General features: G+C 42.1%; 1 protein-coding gene across 1 annotated transcript; it reads right to left on the minus strand.

The window, feature by feature from the left end:
- Nucleotides 1-913: 913 nt before the first annotated feature.
- TSTD2 (thiosulfate sulfurtransferase like domain containing 2) lies at nucleotides 914-19,673 on the minus strand. Its single transcript, XM_034410796.3, has 10 exons — nucleotides 19,514-19,673; nucleotides 17,892-18,097; nucleotides 15,307-15,614; nucleotides 13,574-13,682; nucleotides 10,965-11,090; nucleotides 9,575-9,680; nucleotides 8,572-8,690; nucleotides 4,661-4,819; nucleotides 2,483-2,621; nucleotides 914-1,416 (listed from the first exon to the last, which is right to left on the minus strand). Exons 2-10 carry the CDS (start codon nucleotides 18,078-18,080, stop codon nucleotides 1,193-1,195), a joined length of 1,479 nt encoding a protein of 492 aa, XP_034266687.2. The 5' UTR covers nucleotides 18,081-18,097; nucleotides 19,514-19,673; the 3' UTR covers nucleotides 914-1,192.
- Between the last annotated feature and the right edge of the window lie 229 nt (nucleotides 19,674-19,902).

The raw sequence follows: 19,902 nt of genomic DNA on the forward strand, positions 1-19,902 counted from the left end.
AGTACCTATGCAAGATTGGCCAATCTCCCTACACTGTTGATAAGGATATATCTTCTCACTGCACAATTCTTCTGTATTTCCTTGATGAAGGGCGACCTTACATTCTGCAGACAGTGGCTGAAAGTTGAAGCCATATAAATATGATTTTGCCTCTCTTGCCAAAAGAGGGTACCATTTGCTTTTATGTCTCCCACTTGACAGTGTCATATTCTGCCCTCCCCAAATGGAGATGAGAATTCCACAGCTAAAGGGACATGGGGAATTTCCATTGGTGCTCATAGTATCGTTAGAACCTTTAATGATTCAGAGTGGCGAGCATCCAGGAACAGGCATAGCTTTAATCTTTGGACTCAATGTTCATCTGAAGAAAGATTGGAGGATTTAAAACAGCAAAAAGGATGTTATTATTATTAAATTATTATTATTATTATTATTATTATTATTATTATTATTATTATTATTATTATATCTCTGTGCAATTTAAGGCGGTATACATAAAGCTTCCTCCTTTTTACAGATAGGAGATATTTTAGATATTCAACATGCCCTTTAAATTCTGAAACATCTCTTCCCTAAAACTGAGGCAAGTTTGACTTCTTTACAGGAATTAAGAAGCAAAAAGAGCACCTGTACTTCTGTCCCTAACACTCCTGAAAATGGATCAAAAGGTTGAACCCCTCTTACTCTAATTATACAATATTAAGAACCCTAATTCCTATGGCCCAAAGTGTAATCCTCAGGATGAAAAAGCTTGTCTAACTCTGCAATACAGCCCAATTCACAGTCAACAGATGACATCCCATTAGTTCTGTTACTGCTAGACGGCAACATTCATAACTGGCACAGAATTCTATGCAACTTGTTAAAATTAATGGCAAATGCATTATAGCCTTCCCTGTTGAGTTGAGATCCATTTTTCTATTTTTTTTTCATTGTTCGCAAATTAGGTCATCCTAAAGCATCACATGTTAGAACCTCAAGTTGTCTTGGTGAAAGACTCTAAATATGGTTGAATCTTTCTCCTCCATGCAATTTCTTCTGAGAGGAATCCAATCACACACTGAAACTTTGACTGCAGCTGGAACTGAAGAGCTGCTTAACTGTCCCCCAATTAACTCCCTCAAATCCCATTAAAACACATCTCAGAACAGGCATCTCATGCAATCATGAGGGAGTATAACTTCAGGAGTTGTCAAATGCATTCCACCGGTACCCGCTGCCGGGTCCCTGTACATTCACATTCCTCTTTGAAGGTTTGTCCTGAAGGTGCCAGTGTAAGACCTTTCTCTTGGCAGAGAGGACAACAGGCTGTAAGCCCTTTTTGTTGGCATTGCTGACATGTCAGGACAAGTTGACGGCAGAGCTGGGTAGAGCAAAGACGATACTGGTCCCAGAGTGTCCCACAGTAACGGCAAGCTGGAGGGGATGAAAGCAAGTTTAGATTGGTTAGGGGAGCAGTTGTTTATGATTGCTGCTGACCCTATTTTTCCGATGATTTTAGGCAGAGTATGATTGGGTTCACACAGCTACCAATTACTATCCATGGTTTATTCAGTAAGACACAATGAATTGGAATTAGTTGGGACAGCTAAGTCATAAATTGTCCTTTATGAGCACAGTGGTTGGGATCACACAGCACATTTAGCCTAAACCAAACATTCTGTATTAGTTATTATGTACTGCATTTAGGCCCCATAATTATTCTGCAAGCTCATGCTAGTCATGAGTGGCTCCTCCTTTTATAGTAAGCCCTTAATTTAATAGACTATTCAGAAGGAGGGGACATCTGTTAAATCAAAATGTCCGTTAAACCTGAATATAGGTCATCTGTATCAGTATACATTTGTGTAGTTACATAATTTTTAAAAACAGCTTAAATGGTTTAGCAAATTAACCTTAAATGGGGTTGAAGAACAAGTAAAAAAATGTCCATTGTATCTGAAGTCCATTAAACTCAGTATATTAAACTGAAGTTTACTATATTCCTACAATCACAAATTTGTAATACAAATTAGTTGAAAAAGTATGGCTTGCCTTCCATCTTCCAATGACGGAAGGGCAGATATTTGAACTTGAATTTCTCTGGTCCAAACTCAACATCTTAAAACACTTGGGGGAAGAGCAGTGTGCTACTTATGTGGTACAGTATGTTCATTCTGGGTTTTAATTGTGACTGACCAAACCATAGTTAGTTGAAATGTATGCCAGGATAAAGGATTTGGGCAGCGAGTCAGTCTCTCATTTAAAAAAAAACCCTTAAGTATAAAAGAAAAAACCCTTGGTCGTTCCAAATAATTTCCCCCAACTAAATGAACTGGACTACAGCCTCTCATTAGGCGCAGCCATCTTGCTGTTCATACAAAGGGCAGCTAATTGAAGGAGGCTGAGCAGGACGGAGCCCTCCTACAGTAGTTTCCAACCTACTGGCTTACAGGATGCATATAGCAAAAGTGCTGCTCAGACCGGAAAGAACATACTTTACCTGAAATGACATCACTGTTTGAGGAAATGGCATAACGTTCATCAAAAACAAAAAGCTTTCCTCTGTAGAACCCATCAGGAAATTCTTCTAGGTACTTGTGGATGCCACCTTTGAGATGATACACTTCTGTGCATATACCCTGGTCAAAAGCAACACCACACCCAATAATAGTTTTAGAAATTCTGAAAAGCCAACAAAAGGTTCTACAATCTACAACTAGTTTGGTTATCAGAACACACGGACTATATCACTTTGCTGCATTTTGTTATGAAAGATTTATTTCATGAGAGGATGTAAGCCAAGCAAGATGTGAATTTTCTACGTTTTTTTTCTTTTTCAACAAAGACTGAGTAGCATTGGATTCTATATCAATTAACAGCAGACGCCAATCTGTTCCATATCCTAAAAACTAATCTCTAGAATCACGCTAGGCCATTCCCTATGAGCTCAGAGGCCTAGCTCTAGAGAGGTGGTTCCAGTGGTGGGTTGCCCCCGGTTCGGACCAGTTTGCAAGAACTGGTAGTAAAATCAGTGGGAGGCTTCGCCCACTGACCCGGACGTCATCATAAATGATCTGCGCATGTGCAGAAGAGCGTGTGTGCACGCGTGCACACTTTGCTTGCGTGCATAGGCACAATATGAACCGGTAGTAAAGGTAAGTAGAACCCACCCGAGTGGGTTCCCAACCTTTTTTTGATCATGCCCCAGCTAAGCATCTCTAACACCACCACCACCACCACCACCCCCGGTGACATATAATTCTTACTATTCAAAAAGTGAACTCCTACTCACTCGGAGGAAGCCTAAAAGGCCATTAACTTGGGTTAAACAAGATTCCAATTGCCCCCATTAAAAATCAAGTTGCACATTGGGAACCACTGCTCTAGAGCAATGCTGCTCTAGAGCAACTTTATGATGTGTAGATTTCAATTTATAGAATTGCCAGGAAAGCCAGTCTGACGGAGTGATTAAGGTACCAGGCTAGAAATTGGAACAGCATTAATTATAGTCCTATCTTAGGTACAAAGGCAACCGGGTGATTTTGGGACCAGTCCCTCTCTCTCAGACCTAGGAAAAAGGCAAATCACTAACCACTTCCAACATTTTGCCAAGAAAACAGCAGGGACTTGTCTCCAGGAGTCGAGACTGAACTTGAAAGCTAAAAAGGACAATACTGCTCTGTCAGTGGGAGTAATGTATATTTGTGACCTCACAAAACATAGCAATTTAGTTACATCTGAATTTGTTTTGAAGAACTTGTTTTTTCAGATTGACCCAGGGGAGTGATAATAAAATACTAAGAATGACCAAGGTGACAAAACTGCCAGAACAGCCTGGCTATTAATTACAAAGATCTCTGAATCAAGCTCCCTCCCTCCCTCCCCTCCTATCTAAAGAGAAAGGGAAGACTGGGATGCACAAGATCTCCATGACACAAAACTCTCCCATTTCTATTCTTAAACATCCTCTCCCCACTCCCCAAAGCATAAATAAGGGCCCAAAACATTTCAGCCCCATTACATCGTTGGAAAGCCTGCCAACAAGTAGGAAGCTGAATTGTCCCCCATCAAAAACTCGCCTCTCCTCTTGAGCAGAAAAATTCTCAGTCACTAAATTAGTTAAGAACCCAATTAATGAGCTAGAATGTCTTCTAGGTCACCCAACTGTAATGAAGGTCAGCTCTGTATTACATCAAAGGCTGGGTGATGCTAAATGATACTATCTTTTACATAAGATTCTGAGATCTGGTTTGGCTGTTTGCTCCTCCGTAGAATGGCCATATGGAGAATAAATTTTGCAGCAAGGGTAAGATTTGGTCCATCTGTTTTTCCTGCACTGAACAAAGGTGTCTGTTTAATGCATAGTTGGGTTCACAAAATTATTAAAGGATAACTTTGATCTTTATCTAAACTGCAATGATTCATCCATTACAGGTCGTGAAAGAGCAGGTGCTCTCTTCCAGCTCTTTTTGAACAGTAATTAGTTTAAATACTTCAAGTCATTTTGTGCAAGTTAATTTGTGGTTATCTAGAGTCTGACTTTGTTCAGCATTACGTAACTGCCAGAAGATTGGACCTATTAGATCTGCCAGGGAAACTATGAATGCCTTGTGCAAATCCTGCTGTGTTCCACCCCTGTCCAATTCCAAGTCAAGTCCGCTCCCCTGAGGTGACTCACCTTAGACCTGAGGTAGGCTGAGCCCCGCTCACAGCGGATTCCTCCCGTACAGTACATCAGGATGCGCTTGTCCCTGAAAAGGTCCAAATTCTCATCTATGTAGATGGGGAAGTAGCTGAACTTCCTAATGTTGGGAGCCAGACAGCCTTGGAAATGCCCCTGCAATTAAAAAAAAAAACATTACTTAACCTGTGATATTAAAAGATAAAATCAGGAACAAATGCAAATATTATGGTGCCACGTCTCATTGTTGGATTTTTTCAGAACATAGAAAGAATGAGTTGGAAGGATATTACAGGCCATCTAGACCAGGCTCCTCAGTGCATCCCTGACAAGCAGCCATCCAGGCCCTGATTGAAAAGCTCCACATAGTGAAGGACTGGCCCGCAGTGCTGCCAGCAAAAACAGAGCTTGCGAGGGCTGCATGTGTTGTGGTCCACCAGCAGCCTGCGGAGCTTGACAGCGGAGTCAGACAGTGAGGAGGCTGGGGAGGAAAATGGGCCTGTCCTGGAGTCTGGGGAAGGCCCGGACAAGGGATCTGCGTCGGAGGCAGAGATGGGGCCAGGGCCATCTGGGAGTGATGCACGGACTCCGGTGCCTCCAGAGTCGGACAGCAGAGAGGCAGAGGAACAGGAGGAGCCTGTTCCTAGTGCGCGCATGCGCAGAGCTGCCAAAAGGCATGAACAGTTAAAACAAAAGGGACGACTTGGGAGTAAGGCCTGGAGATGATTGGCCCCTCCCATAAGGCTTAAAAGAGGAGCAAAGGCACATGGGCACTTTGCAGGAAAGCAACATTGTTAATTCTGTTCCCAGTCGTCATCTCTGCTTGATTCTAGAATCCGTGTGGCTTTGCCAAGTATCTCCAAGTAGGAGATAAAGGTTAGTGATTATCCTGAAGGACTTTTTGCAACTAATTGGGACTCAGATGTGAATGAACATAATTCACAGCTGTTGCAATAAAAGAGGTTTTTGGGACTACTCGTGTGTTTTAATGACTCAGGAAGCCTAGGTCACAACAGGATGCGGCCCTCCTGAGCTCTGTCTTTGCTGGCAGAGGGTTGCAGGAGGCACTCACATCCAAAAACGGAGCTTGCAAGGGTCACGGGCGGCACTCCCGAGCTCCGTTTCCCCTGGCAGAGGGTTGCAGGAGGCTATGGCAGCTGATAACAGCTCGGGCGCCCGTTTTCGCTGGCAGAGCGTTCGGGTCACCACAGGCACCCTGACACGAGTGACATCAAGCTGGCCATGCCCAACCCGGCCCTCCAAGGTCAAACACAACCCTGATGCGGTCCTCAATTAAATCAAGTTTGACACCCGATTTAGAATATTTACACTGTATAGCTGCTCATCTTGAGTACATAATTCATAATTAATTACAACAGAGTGCAGGTGAGCTGGACTGAATAAAGTCCCAGCCCTGCCTGTAGGCTGAAGACTGATATTTTGATAGTTCTTCTAGTGCTGAGGTCCCAAAGGTGCTTTTTCAAGAGGCAACTGGACTTTCTAGTTTTTCTTTGAAGACTTTCGCTTCTCATCCAAGAAGCTTTTTCGGCTCTGACTGGATGGTGGGGAATGGAAAGATTTATACTCCTTGCAGACAGCTGGTCATTTGCATTCTTTTAGTGCATTGCATCGTTAAGGTCACCTGAAGGTTTATCTGTGTCATCAGGCTCACTTGAGTGGTGCTAATTTCCAGTGCTAATTGCTGACCACACACTTTTCCTTATCTCACCATGCAGATCAGGACCGCTTCTGCAGTGTTCATGCTGAAGAAGTGACTGTAGTATCTTTCAGCATCTTGATAGCTCTCCTCCAAGCCCAGAACTGCCCCAAATCTCTTCCAAAGTGTAACTCCTGAACCAGGCATAGTATTCAATTGATGTGTGCCATCCAGTTGGTAGTGACCACATAACCCGATCGCATTGCGGGCCGTATCGGGATGTTTTTTGCCTTTGCGGAGTGGGCATTGCCTGCGTGGGCCATATCCGGCCCACCAGTCACCAGTGTGACAGGCCTGACATAGGCAGACTTTCTCTAGGCCTGACATAGGCAGACTGTCCCCATTCCAGTCTGCCAGTAGTGCATCTATTGCTGTTGTAATCAAGTCCATTCTCCTTGCTAATGTTCATCCTCTTTCCTTCCATCTTTCCTAACATTACAGATTTCTCAATAGTATTCTAACTGTGGTTTAACCAATGAAGAGTTCAATACAGCACTCACCTATCATGTCTGCACGTAATACTATCATTAATGTAGTTCAAGTTTACGCCGGTCTTTTTAATTGCTATTTAACACTGAGGGTCTACTGGTATTCCCATATGCACAGGGGTGAAATCCAGCAGAATTGGAGAACCGGTAGCAGAAATTTTGAGTAGTTCAGAGAACTGGCAAATACCACCTCTGGTTGGCCCCAGAGTGGGGTGGGAATGGAGATTTTGCAATATCTTTCCCCTGCCACGCCCACCAAGTCACGCCCACAGAACCGGTAGGGAAAAAATTTGGATTTCACCCCTGCATATGCAGCTCATATACACTGCCTCTCACCTGGTCTCCCCAATTTTGTATTAATGAATTCACTTTTTCCTACCAGATGCAGGATCTCTTACTTTTATCACTACTGCTGCATATGACTCAGTGTTCAGACCTCTGAAGGGAATTTTGTTTTGCCTTGTAAAGAGTTAGACAATCTTTCTAACTTGGTGTCATCTACAAAGCTGATAACTATATCTTGTCTTCCACCTTCAAGATTATGTAAAAATCCCATTTTTAAAAGACAGGTTATACATCTCAAAGTTTAAACAAAAGGGAGGTGTCAGGTCTGCCATTTTCAGCTGCTTTGCTTTAATTTAATTTAATTTAATTAATTAAATTTATATGCCGCCCCTCTCCGAAGACTCAGGGTGGCTCACAATACATTTAAAAAAATCATTATAAAAAGACATTGAAAAATTAAAAAACATTAAAAACATTAAAAACTCATTCACGCCATTCATGGACAGATCTCGCCAGATCACAAGAGCGAGATCAACGGCCCCAGGCCTGCCGGAAAAGCCAGGTCTTCACCGCTTTTCGGAAGGCCATTAGGGTGGGGATGGTCCGGACCTCAGGAGGTAACTGGTTCCAGAGAGCTGGGGCAGCCACAGAGAAGGCCCTCCCCTGCAGGCCCGCCAGCTGACATTGTTTAGCTGTTTAGCTGGAGGAGACCAACTCTGTGGGAACTTACCGGTCACTGGGAGCTATGCAGCAGAAGGCGGTCTCGAAGATAACCTGGCCATGAGCCATGTAGGGCTTTAAAGGTAAACAACACCTTGAATTGTGACCAGAGACCAATAGGGAGCCAGTGCAGCTCGCATCCTGCCATAAACAGATGGGGGAGGAAAGGAATTTGGGGGAACTTGGGCTGGAGAGAAGACAAATGAAAGAGGGGAAGGAGACAAGCTGACAGGAAACAGGCTTGTCAGACCAGAATAAAGCAGCCTCCAAAGACACCTGGTCTGAGAATGGAATGTGAAATTACTTTGAGGAGTGCCCAGCTTCAAAGCAATTCCCCAAACATCAAACGCTATTGGACACTGTTGAACTGATCAAGGGGGGAGGGGGAGGGATAGGGGAAAATTGTAACCTTTTGCAAGGGAATACTCAGATCTAGCCTTACTTTCGCTGCCATCACTTAACTTTAGTAAAAGAACCCATCACTTCAACCAAATGAAGTCGAGGTTTTTTCATTCCTAAGAATCTAAGTTGGGGCAGGTCTGACAGGAGGAGAAACAGGGAACAGGCAATGTACTACTAAATTGGTGTTTAAAAGCCTCTTAACATGGACGTGTATCCTATTATGTATTCATACAATCTCAAATGTGTAAATCCAAAGGAGGAAACAACAACACCACATCCAAATTAAGGCTACCTACTATTTTACTTTCATAGAAGTTCCTGCAGTCCAGCAAAATTGTATCCATTTGGGCATTATGACCCTGAGAAAGGTATTTCTCTACTTCTGCATGAAACTCCTTTGGAGCCAAACGGATTCCTACCAAGAATTAAAAGACATTAAGAAGGTAAGTCATTGCAGCGAGCCAAGCTTGCATATTTAACACACACACCCCTCCTCAGCAAATCCTAGTTTATTCCAAAAAGTTTTTTTTAAAATAATTGTATAGTAGACTTCAGACATGAGTTTAAGCCTGCTCTGCAGCTGCTGTTTTTTGTTCCTTGAGATTACTGCCGCCCATTTGATTCTTGTAAAGCACAATTGGCCTCGTTTCAAAAGAGATAAGTTTGGGTTTCCAGCAAAAACATTCTGAGTTCCCCATGTCAGCTCACTGGCTGGGAGGAATGAGGATGGAAAATAAAAGGGGGCAGGAAGAAGAGAGAGACAATACAGTGGCCACACCTACTTTATACTTTTATTCCATCTTTCACAGCATGTTTGTTTCCACATGAAATTACAGGTACAGTAGTCCTCGACTTAATGACCACAATTGAACCCAAAATTTCTGTTGCTAAGAGACACCGTTGTTAAGTGAGCTTTGCCCCATTTTATGACCTTTCTTACCACAATTGTTAAGTGAATCACTGCAGATGTTAAGTTACACGGTTGTAAAGTGAATCTGGCTTCCCCATTGATTTTGCTTGTCAGAGGGTTACAAAAGGTGATCACATGATCCCAGGACACTGCAACCGTCATAAATATGAGTCAGTTGCCAAGCATCTGAATTGTGATCATATGACCATGGGGACGCTACAATGATCATTAACTGTGAAAATTGGTTATAAGTCACTTTTTTCTGTACCGCTGAATTTCAAACGGTCACTAAACAAACTGTTATAAGTCGAGGACTACCTGTACTCTGGGAGAATTCAACCCTTGACATAAAAAAAAAAAACCCTGATCACATATGACCAGTTCCATACCAGTTTCTTTGTAAGAGACTTTTTTTGGGTGAATTCCCATAGGCACTATTTCTTCAAACACACCAATTCGAAGATCTGGGAAACAGTGGGCTCCTCCTGCACTGGTCTGAGGAATCAAGGGAAGGAAACCAAAAAGCAATTGCAAGAAACTTTACTTGCCATGTCGGTTTAAAAGTCAATAATCTTCCCTGCCCCGTCATCCCCTCCCCTCTCATCTGCCCTAATCCCCTGGAAATCAAAGGTGAGAAAATCAGTGTTTATGAAGTCTACCTCCAACTTAATTTAGTCAAAAAGATTTAGAAGCAACCCTCTTCAATAAAGTTTGACAAGGTTTGATTTTCTAAATAATTTACTCGTCCTGTTTGAGAGTGAAGACACTCAAACTGAAGACATTTATAGGAGCTTTCCTGAAGAGCACAATTTCCTCGGAGACCTAGCACAGTCCATTAAGCTGTCAAGTAACTTTCCTACCTTGATAAGCTAAGTTTGCATTCATTCCAGATGAAACTATCTAAGCACAATTTGGCTGGCTCCTCCCTTTTTGCCAAGGTAGGGTGTGGAGCAGTGGTGGGTTGCTCCTGGTTCTTGCGAACCAGTAGTAATGGCAGCGGGAGGCTCCGCCCATCCGCCTGGACATCATCATGGACTATCTGCGCATGCACAGAAGCTTCCCATTGCGAACCAGTAGTAAAGGTAAGTGGAACCCATCCCTGGTGTGGAATGGGTGAAACCAACAGGAGCACACTTGAGAATGATCCAACAGAACACCAACAAACAAAACTAAACTTTAGATTCTTATTTCTTACATAGCCCTTATCCATGCAGGAGAAGATGGGAGATACTCTCTGTTTTTTTCTTGAAGGTGAAGAATATTTCTTTACCCAGGAAAAGGAAGAGGGAGATCATTGCCCTCCTCCTTTTCATGTCTGCAGAGAAACATCACACAAGATGAAATAAATCATACATGGAGCCAAAGGCCTTTCTCCATTATTCCATAAGTACTCCTCAATGGTAAGAACATATGTGGTCAGAGAGCAGTAGTTCCCTTCTCCATAACTCCACTTGCTGACAATTGCCTCTTAGCATATATAGTAATATATTCAGCCCTTGGACTTGATATAGTTCCCAACTCAAATCTATATAACCAATACATCAACCAAGAAGCACTTCTGCTGAGTTGCCAATCATCCCATCGGTGGGGTAGAGAACTCAAATATGGGCCTGAAATTATTGAAGAAAGCAGGTAGGATTTCTTTTGACATCGCCATAGGACTTGGGAGAACCATACATTCATACAGCATAAAAATTTTCCCAAAGCAAAAATTTTGGGGAAGAAAAAAAGGGTCAAAAAGGGTCACAAGGCAGTCAGATTCCTTTGCCAATCTCTCACCTTGAAATCTTCCTTTGTCAAAATGCCTTTGAAGAGGGGGTGAGATAGCATTGCATCCACATATAGGTTAGTAGATGTCCTGCTCCCACCTACAGTTCCATTAATTCCTTCTGAAGCAATTCGTACCTAGAAGCCAAGCAGGAAGAGTCATTACAAAATATGCAACCAAGAGTCATGGTGGCGCAGTGGTTAGAGTGCAGTACTACAGGCTACTTCTGCTGACTGCCGGCTGCCTGGAATTTGGCAGTTCGAACCTCACCAGGCTCAAGGTTGACTCAGCCTTCCATCTTCCAAGGTCAGTAAAATGAGGACTCAGATTGTTGGGGGCAATATGGTGATTCTGTAAACAGCTTAGAGAGGGCTGTAAAAGCACTGTGAAGCGGTCAGGTGGCCCCTGACCTTCGCTCTTTCCGCCGCGGCCTTAAAATATGGCTATTCCGCCTGGCCGGCTTGGACTGAAGGGGTTTTAGAGGGGATTTTAATAGTTTTTATAGTTTTATTGGGTATTTTTTTTTTTAAAATGAACTTTACGCGTTTTATTGTTGTGAGCCGCCCTGAGTCCTTTCGGAGATAGGGCAGCATATAAATTCAAATAATAAATAAATAAATAATAAATATATAAGTCTAAGTGCTATTGCTATTGCTATCTACAGATATTCTTCGACTTACAACAGTTCATTTAGTTACAACAGCACTGAAAAAAATGACTTAAGACCATTTTTCATACTTACCACCTTTGCAACATCCCCATGGTCACGTGATCAAAATTTAAATACTTGGCAACTGATTCATATTTATGACGGTTGCAGTGTCCTGGGGTAATGTGATCCCCTTTTGTGACCGTCTGACAAATAAAGTCAATGGGAAAGCCAGATTCACTTAACAACTGTGATACAATTTAGCAACTGCAATGATTCACTTAACAGCTGTTGTAAAACTCACTTAACAAATGTTTCACTTAGGAACATAAATGCTGGGCTCAATTGTGGTCGTATCTCAAGAACTACCTGTATATTCAGAAGAGATCCTAACAGAATTCACTAGGACTTTCCCTCAAGAAAGTATGTACAACATTTCAATTATGTACAGCCTACAATTTGTTCTTGTTTAACTGCATCTAAATTTAATCCAAACCAAAGGCAACATCAAAAAAAGGAGAGGCTTATCATATTCTTAAGAACTATCTTGGGATTGTCTAATGAAACCTGTCTGTATCTGTGTTAGAGACGCTAGTTGCTATTTGCTTCTGAGCTTGATTTGTAGGAAACACTTTAAAAAACCCACAAAAACCCTCTTTTCTCATCCACTGTGATAAACTTGTTTTGAGGCAGCAAAATAATCCCCAAGAGTCAGGGCACGTCTGAAAGTGCCCAACAAACATCTCTACTTCACCCTGAAAATGAAACAATATTTTTTAAAGTTGCAAAAATCCTGCAAAATTTTGACAGCTGCTGAAATCCTGCAAGATCTTGCAGGAAATGCATGCGTTCCCTTGACATTTTGATTATTTATTGGTTTGTTTAGACAAATCCAGGGCCAGAAAAGACTGTGAACCTGTTTCCTACATAATGTCTGGATGTGAACAAGAGATGAATCAGCATGTCCAAAATTGCTGTCAGGGATGATTCTAGATAGGTATTTAGAACATTTGCCAGACTGTCTATCATAATGATGATGATTTGTTGGAACTATACCTGGTTTCCCCCCTCCCAAATAATGGTGTTTAATATAACTAACATTGTTAATATATACCGGTAGTCCTCAACCTACGACCACAATTGAGCCCAAAATTTCCACTGCTAAGCTAAACCGTTCTAAACTGAATTTTGCCTCATTTTATGACCTTTCATGCTACAGTTATTAAGTGAGTCACTGCAGTTGCTAAATTAATAAGACGGTTGTTAGGTGAATCTTGCTTCCCTGTTGACTTTGTCAGAAAATCACAAAAGGGGATCACATGACCCTGGGACTCTGCAACTGTCATAAATACATGCCAGTTGCCAAGTGTCCAAATTTTGATCATGTGATCACGGAGATGCTGCAACGGTCGTAAGTATGAAAAATGGTCATAAGTCACTTTCTGAATGGTCACTAAATGAATAGTTGTAAATCGAGGACTACCTGCATAGGAAAAAATAGAAACATGTGAACTAAAATCTCAGTTAAAACTCAGATTATAGAAGAGTTAATGTATTTTTCGGACTGTAAGATGTACTTCTTTGTCTCCCAAAAGGGGGTGAAAATGTCTGTGCGTCTTATCCACCGAACATTTCTGAAGCCCCGCCCACCCGCCGGCTGTTTTTTGGCCTCTGTTTTGGGGGCTTTTTCTGGCCTTTTTCAGGCCCGTTTTCAGGGCTTTTTTCAACCCGTTTTAAGGCTTTTTTCAGCCTGTTTTGGGGGCTTTTTTCGGCCCATTTTTTGGGAAAAAGCGGGCTGAAAAAAGCCTTGAAAATGGGCCGAAAAAGGGTGGAAAAGGGCCAAAAAAAGGGAGGCCCGAACTTTTTTTTGTTGTTTTCCTCTTCTAAATTTAGGTGCCTCTTACAGTCAGGTGCATCTTATAGTCTGAAAAATACGGTATTTCAAAGAGGGAACAGTGTTGAATCACTTACCTTTCCAGTTAGATGCAGATGCTGACATAAAGCCTTCTGCCACACACAAAGTCCCACAGGATCTGCCACCTCGCAGTAGCAATAGTATAGCAAAACTTCCCCAACTTCACTGAAAAGAGGGGAAGGAAGATGTTTTTAAGAAGAACCTAGACAGTCACTTATCTGAAATAGTATAGTTTCTCGTGCTTGAGCAGGGGGGTGGACTAGAAGACAACCAAGGTTCCTTCCAGGTCATTCATTCTAAGTCATTCTAAGAGTTAGTGTCAAAAGCCTACAAGCCCCTTAACAGCTTGGTGCTAGATTCTTGCCTTGTGTCTACTTTTGATTTTGTGTCTCGCCTCTTGATTGCAGGTCATAAGCATTGCTTCTTCTTTTTTTTTTTTTTACTTTGCTTGGGTAGCATTTTGTTCTGCAAAACTGTATTTGCATGCATGAAAGCATATCCGCACACCTCCCTTTGAACCACACCTGACTCTTCTTCTCATACCTGCTCTTAGATTTTTGCAGCAAGTCACAAACATTAATTACAAGCATTACGATTTCAGACACAGAGAACTTGAAGGGGAAAAAAAAGAATACAGGTAGTCCTCAACTTACAACAGTTCATTTATTGATGGTTCAAAGTTACAACGGCACTGAAAAAAGTGACTTATGACCGTTGTTCAAATTTATGACTGTTGCAGCATTACGTGATTGAAATTCAGGCACTTGGCAATTGGTTCATATTTATGGCAGTTGCAGTGTCCTGGGGTCATGTGATCATCTTTTGCGACCTTCTGACAAGCAAAGTCAATGGGGAAGCCAGATTCACTTAACAACTGTGTTACTAACTTAACAACTGCTGTGATTCACTTAACATCTGTGGTAAGAATGGTAGTAAGGTGTGGCAAAATTCACTTAACATCTTTCTCACTTAGCAACAGAAATTTTGGGCTCAATTGTGGTTGTATGTCAAGGACTATTGGAGTCACTCCGGGAGTGATAGTTTAGTGGGAATGATGGATTGAGTTGTTGTCGCCTCCCAAGTTTTTAAAAAGAGAAGAAAATTGTGCAGCTCACCCTTCAGGTCAAACCATCTTGTTGGTCCTCACTTTCCCAGAGCCCCTCCTCTACCCGACTTTGTCTCTGAGATATTGATAAAGACCTTGCAATGGATGGTAACCTGAGTACACCAGGAAGACCTTAAGAAGAGCCTATTCCTGCCCTGCTTCCATTCCCCCGTCTCCATTTCTCCTTCCTTAAATGAGGAAGCTGAAGTTCATAAAACACTTAACAGGCTTTAGATGTCCAACCCTTAATTAACTACCAAATGTTAATTGTTCAGTTTTGTAACCACTTATCAAACTCAGTTCAAGAAACCATCTCTAATCCTTTATAGTCACCCATTACGTTTTAAGAAATAGTTTCCTTAAGGAACGTGAAGGAGTATAAATGGGACGTGTTAAAATCTAGCCATGACAACTAAACTAACTGGAGGGCAAGGGCATTTGAACAGGAGATCAACCAAAGTCCTTTGGTGGCAGTGATAAATTCCCAAGAACATGGAATTGATGCTCTTCAATCATAGGCAGAAGATCATCAATCTCTCGGTGATCAGAGGTTTCCTAGATGACAGATGAGTGATAATCATCAGCAGAGCAGAAGATCGTCAATCATTAGGAAGTGGGGTGAGTGATGACAGAAAAAAGTGAACAGATTCAGACTGGCTCAAGATAAAGATAATTATTTCTTACCTTTTCATTTCATTAGTATCAATGTGGCTTATATCTGGGAGCTTGTAAATCACTTCTTGGTTTCTGTCTGGAGTCTTGTTGGGCTTAGATGTTTCATTCACGGAAGTAGGGTTAATTCTGATGCCGGCCATCTGCTTTAAGATCACAGATGCTTGCTGCCCAACGTCACTTGAATGTTGAGAAGCCACATGTCTATGAATGCCAGTCAGATCTTTGAAAGTCTGTTGGCAGCATTTCCAGGAAACTTCCCTTTGGCAAGCAGGCATGTCCACTTCCAGTTCCTTGGCTTTCACAAAGAGAGCAAACGCCTGCAAACAACAGCAAAGGAGGCAGAGAGAAGTTTAAGAGCAAATATAAGGGCAGTGCCTGTGAATCATCTACAGCAGGGGTGTCAAACTCGCGGCCCGTGGACCAGATGCGTCATGCGCTGGCCATGCCCATCCCCGGTTTAGCAAAGGGGGGAGTTGCGATATGTCACGTCGTCGTGACACCCCTGATTTACAGTAAGGTCTGAGACTCAAAAACTATGCGACAGCCAGCAGAATGCTGACTAAGCAAATATAGATTACAAGCCTTTGTGTTGCATTGCTTCACAAATGCTTATAGTTTTGAAGTTGTCTAATTAACTTAATTAGTGTTAGATCCACATATGACGTCACTAGCAAAACCAGATAAACACATTTGGTTGGGGAAAAAAGGCAAAGAACCCAATTTGCAATTGACTAAGCAAGTTGATTTCCTTCTGTGCAGGCAAGAGGCTTGTATTTATTTAAAAGGCAGAACTCCCTTTTTATGACCCTGTAGTCCCTATTCGGGGTAGATTCGAAAGGCTCTATTGTTTAAAAGGCAACCCATTCAATTATTGCCTATACAAGGCATTCATATATACAACACAATCCAAATCTTGCAAACTGCAAAACTTCTTTGGACTGGAATCAGGTTAAAAGGGGAAGATGGTGAGTTAGTGATCATCTCTAATGAATCCCTCTCCCTCTCCAGTTATTTCTTTCAAATTGGACTACTCTAAAAGGTATAGAACAGTGATGGCAAACCTATGGCATATGTGCCAGAAGTGGCACGTAGAGCCCTCTCTGTGGGCATGCGCACCATCGTCAGCTGCTCTTCTGGGTTCCGTTGTGCGCATGTGCACCGGCCAGCTGCTCTCTTCCAGGTTCCAGTGCACACGCACTCGTTTCAGCCCTCATTGCCGAAAAGGTTAACCATCACTGGTGTAGAACATGCTCCTCTTCCTGATTCCCCCAGCAAAGACTTTTTTTGCAATCAGCCTTCAACAATATATGTGGATCATTTGGTCTCGATATGAACACATCTTTCTGAATAGGCACAATGAGTTGACAGGATACAGTATGCATTTCTTTTAAAGTTTAATGTATGATTTAGTATATGGAGCCAGGAGGCAAAGCTTCATTTGCCACAGCCTTACCAGCTTCAACCTTTTCAAACCTGGAAAGAAATAATATTGAATGTTGCTCCAGAAAAGTAATCACTTACACTCCGCGATCTGATACCTTTTTCAGACAGCAAATGGGAAAAATATAGAAAGGATGAATCAGGATCCCAGGACGAGAGGAAACAGATAGGGTGACAGATGGATAATCAAAGGGTGACAGATAGTAACTGGAGAAACCAGACAAAGTCATAGAGCCTCGGGAAGAAGTAGAGGGAGATGATGGATTGATGAAAGCCAACTTGGTGTAGTGGTGAAGGTGATGGCTTAGAAACCAAGAGACTGAGTTCTACTCCTTGCCTTAAGGCATGAAAGTCAACTGGGTGACCTTGCGCCTGTCACTCAGCGAAACCCACTTCTGTTGTGTGGGGAAAATAGGAGGAAGAAGAGGTATTAAGTATGTTTGTAAACTTGAGTTGACGATAGATAGATAGATAGATAGATAGATAGATAGATAGATAGATAAACAGACACAGATAGAGATGATCTATTAATTTTAAAGAATGGGCAAAGAGAAGAAGTAAATGAGGGTCAGAAACAGCATGGTGAAGAGGATGGAAGTTCACACTATCATCTGAAATACAGTAATCAGAAAAACATTTTATCATACAATGTTATTGTGATACCAATTCTCTTGTAAATTCTGGTCATGAACTTCTCTCCAAATACCATCCTGCTGTAGTGTAACCAAGAAACAGAAATCTATGATACTGTACTACCTGTCTCCATTCCTGTGGTGTTTTTTTTTAACCCACATCGCAAACAGGAATCTTTAATCCTGGCTATAAAAGGAGGATTGCAGTGAAGGTAGAGGACAGGACATCCCCCGTTTTCACATGCAAGCTCCCCCTTGCCACTTCTTCCTGCGGCTTTGCAGTCAAGACAACCTCCAGTTTGCCAGATACAGCCTGGTTACTCAAGATTTACAAGTAATTGGATTCAGATTACTAGAGCAGAAACTGGAATGTATCTGAAATAATTTGGCACATCAGTCGTAACACTAAATTCAGAATGACCATTTATGATGGGAGTACAAGTGGATGCAGAAAACTCAGCCTCACAACCATTTTTTCATTGGTAATAGACACTGATGAACAATCAGCAAAAAGCCAAGTACCTTCTTCTTTGCAGATGTGTATTTCTTTTTGGCACTGCAGTCTACTTTGGTCTTGAGATGGCTTCTGGATTGGAAAGGAAGGTGCTCTTTCAACTCAAGGTCTGCAGAGGTTAAGATGCAAACTCCCACTGCATCGTCTCCATCAGGCAATGGCAAAGAGATCATTTCTATGTCACAGCAGCCAGGCATACGTTTTTCTCAGTGTCCTAAGGAAGAGCGTTCCAAAATAGGGGTTTATTAACAGGCATGCAAGGAAAACAAAACAAAACAAGGTAATAACAGACCTGTATGAGCATTTCCACATCAGGTCTTAAAACTGGAACTGGGATCAGCTTCAGAGCTGCCTGATTGCAGATCAATAGAATTTATCTACAGGTAGTCCTTGACTTGCAACAATGCATTTAGAGAATAGAAAATACTATTATATTAATATTTAATTCAGAAGCAAGTTGATACACTGTTTCCTCAGCTATGATAACTTATATTATTCTTCATCGAACATCTTATGCAGTCAAGTGCTGTATTTTTGCTCCTTCGTGTGCTGGATAAATGTAATTTCTGATGGTAAACATTTTAAGAATATTGCCAGTCGCTAGTCTGATTCACATCATTTGCTGAGCCACACTGAAGTTGGCTGAATCTGAGTTTATGCAACTTATTAAGCAATAAAGAGGGTTTTTTCTTAATACCATATACAATCCCAGCCATCCACTCAGAATGTTGGTTTTCCTACTCCAATATGGTGGCCAATAGACATTTTGCATGACAATGCAAAACTATAGATAGTCCTTGATTTAACGACCAGAATTGAGTCCAAAATTTCTGTTACTAAATGAGACAGTTGTTAAGTGAGGTTTGCCCCATTTTATGACCTTTCTTGCCACAGTTGTTAAGTGAATCACTGCAGTTGTTAAGTTGTAACACAGCTGGTAAGTGAATTTGGCTTCCCTATTGACTTTGCTTGTCAGAAGGTTGCAACTGTCCGGTGTTATCACTGGGGTGGGGGAGTGATTTTAGTATATTAATTTATTATATGAATCTTCTTTTATTAGTTTTATTGTTTTTATATGGGGTTTTATATTCTGTAAAATCTCTACATCAGATGCAACTTTTGAAAAGGGGCTATTGAAAAGGGGATGTTTCTCAATCACTTTAAAACGTGTGGACTTTTCCTCCCAGAAATCCCCAGGCAACATCCTGGGAATTGAAGTTCACACCTCTTTAAAGTTGCCCGGATTGAAAAGCACTGTGTTACCTGGGTTTAGAGATCCGTTTTAGGCGACACGCGTACACGACTTTTGCCGGTCGACCGAGCAATAAAGTTAACCGGGAGGGCACATATTCCGAATTAGATTCGTAGCTAACGAATCCTTGATTTAGAGGGGAAGAAGGAAAAAACAAAAGGGGAGGCGCGGGGTACAAGTTTTGGACTTTCTCCCAACTGCAAGCTATTGACTTGTGTCCCGTTCAATTCAGTAGGAGCCATTAAGAACCAAACCAGAGCAATCGTCTTCTGGGTTGCGCTTCTTCGTCTCCTTGGCATGCAACCCCGCTAGATTCCTGCCTCAGTTTCTTCTTCCCGTTCCAGTTGCCCCCCCCCTCCCTTTTTTTTTCTTTTTTACCTCGAGACGCGCGATCGGTGCGCAGACCCTCCCTGTCCCGTTCAGTCGCTCCTTCCTGGCTTCCTTGAGCGGCTGCTGAATTGGCTGTCTCTCCCTTCGAAGCGAGAGCATGGCTGGCGGCTGGCTCCCTTAAGCCTTTACTCCGCCTCCTCCTGGAAACACTTCGCTTGAGGGACTGCCTGCAATTCTCAGCCTTTTTAGACAGGACTGGAAGGAAACCGATGAAATAGTTTGGGCGTCACAAGCATGGAGGTACTTGTGATACTGGGAATGGAACCCAGTAAGAATGACAATCCGACACTTCCTCAGCCTGACTAGCTTAACAAGAAGATCACAGAGGAAGATACATTTTGCAGTCCGCTGAAACTTCTTTTCTTTTCTTTTCTTTT

This window comes from Pantherophis guttatus, chromosome 2 (genome assembly GCF_059756535.1).
Source record: "Pantherophis guttatus breed Tessera chromosome 2, ASM5975653v1, whole genome shotgun sequence".
Lineage (NCBI taxonomy): Eukaryota > Metazoa > Chordata > Lepidosauria > Squamata > Colubridae > Pantherophis > Pantherophis guttatus.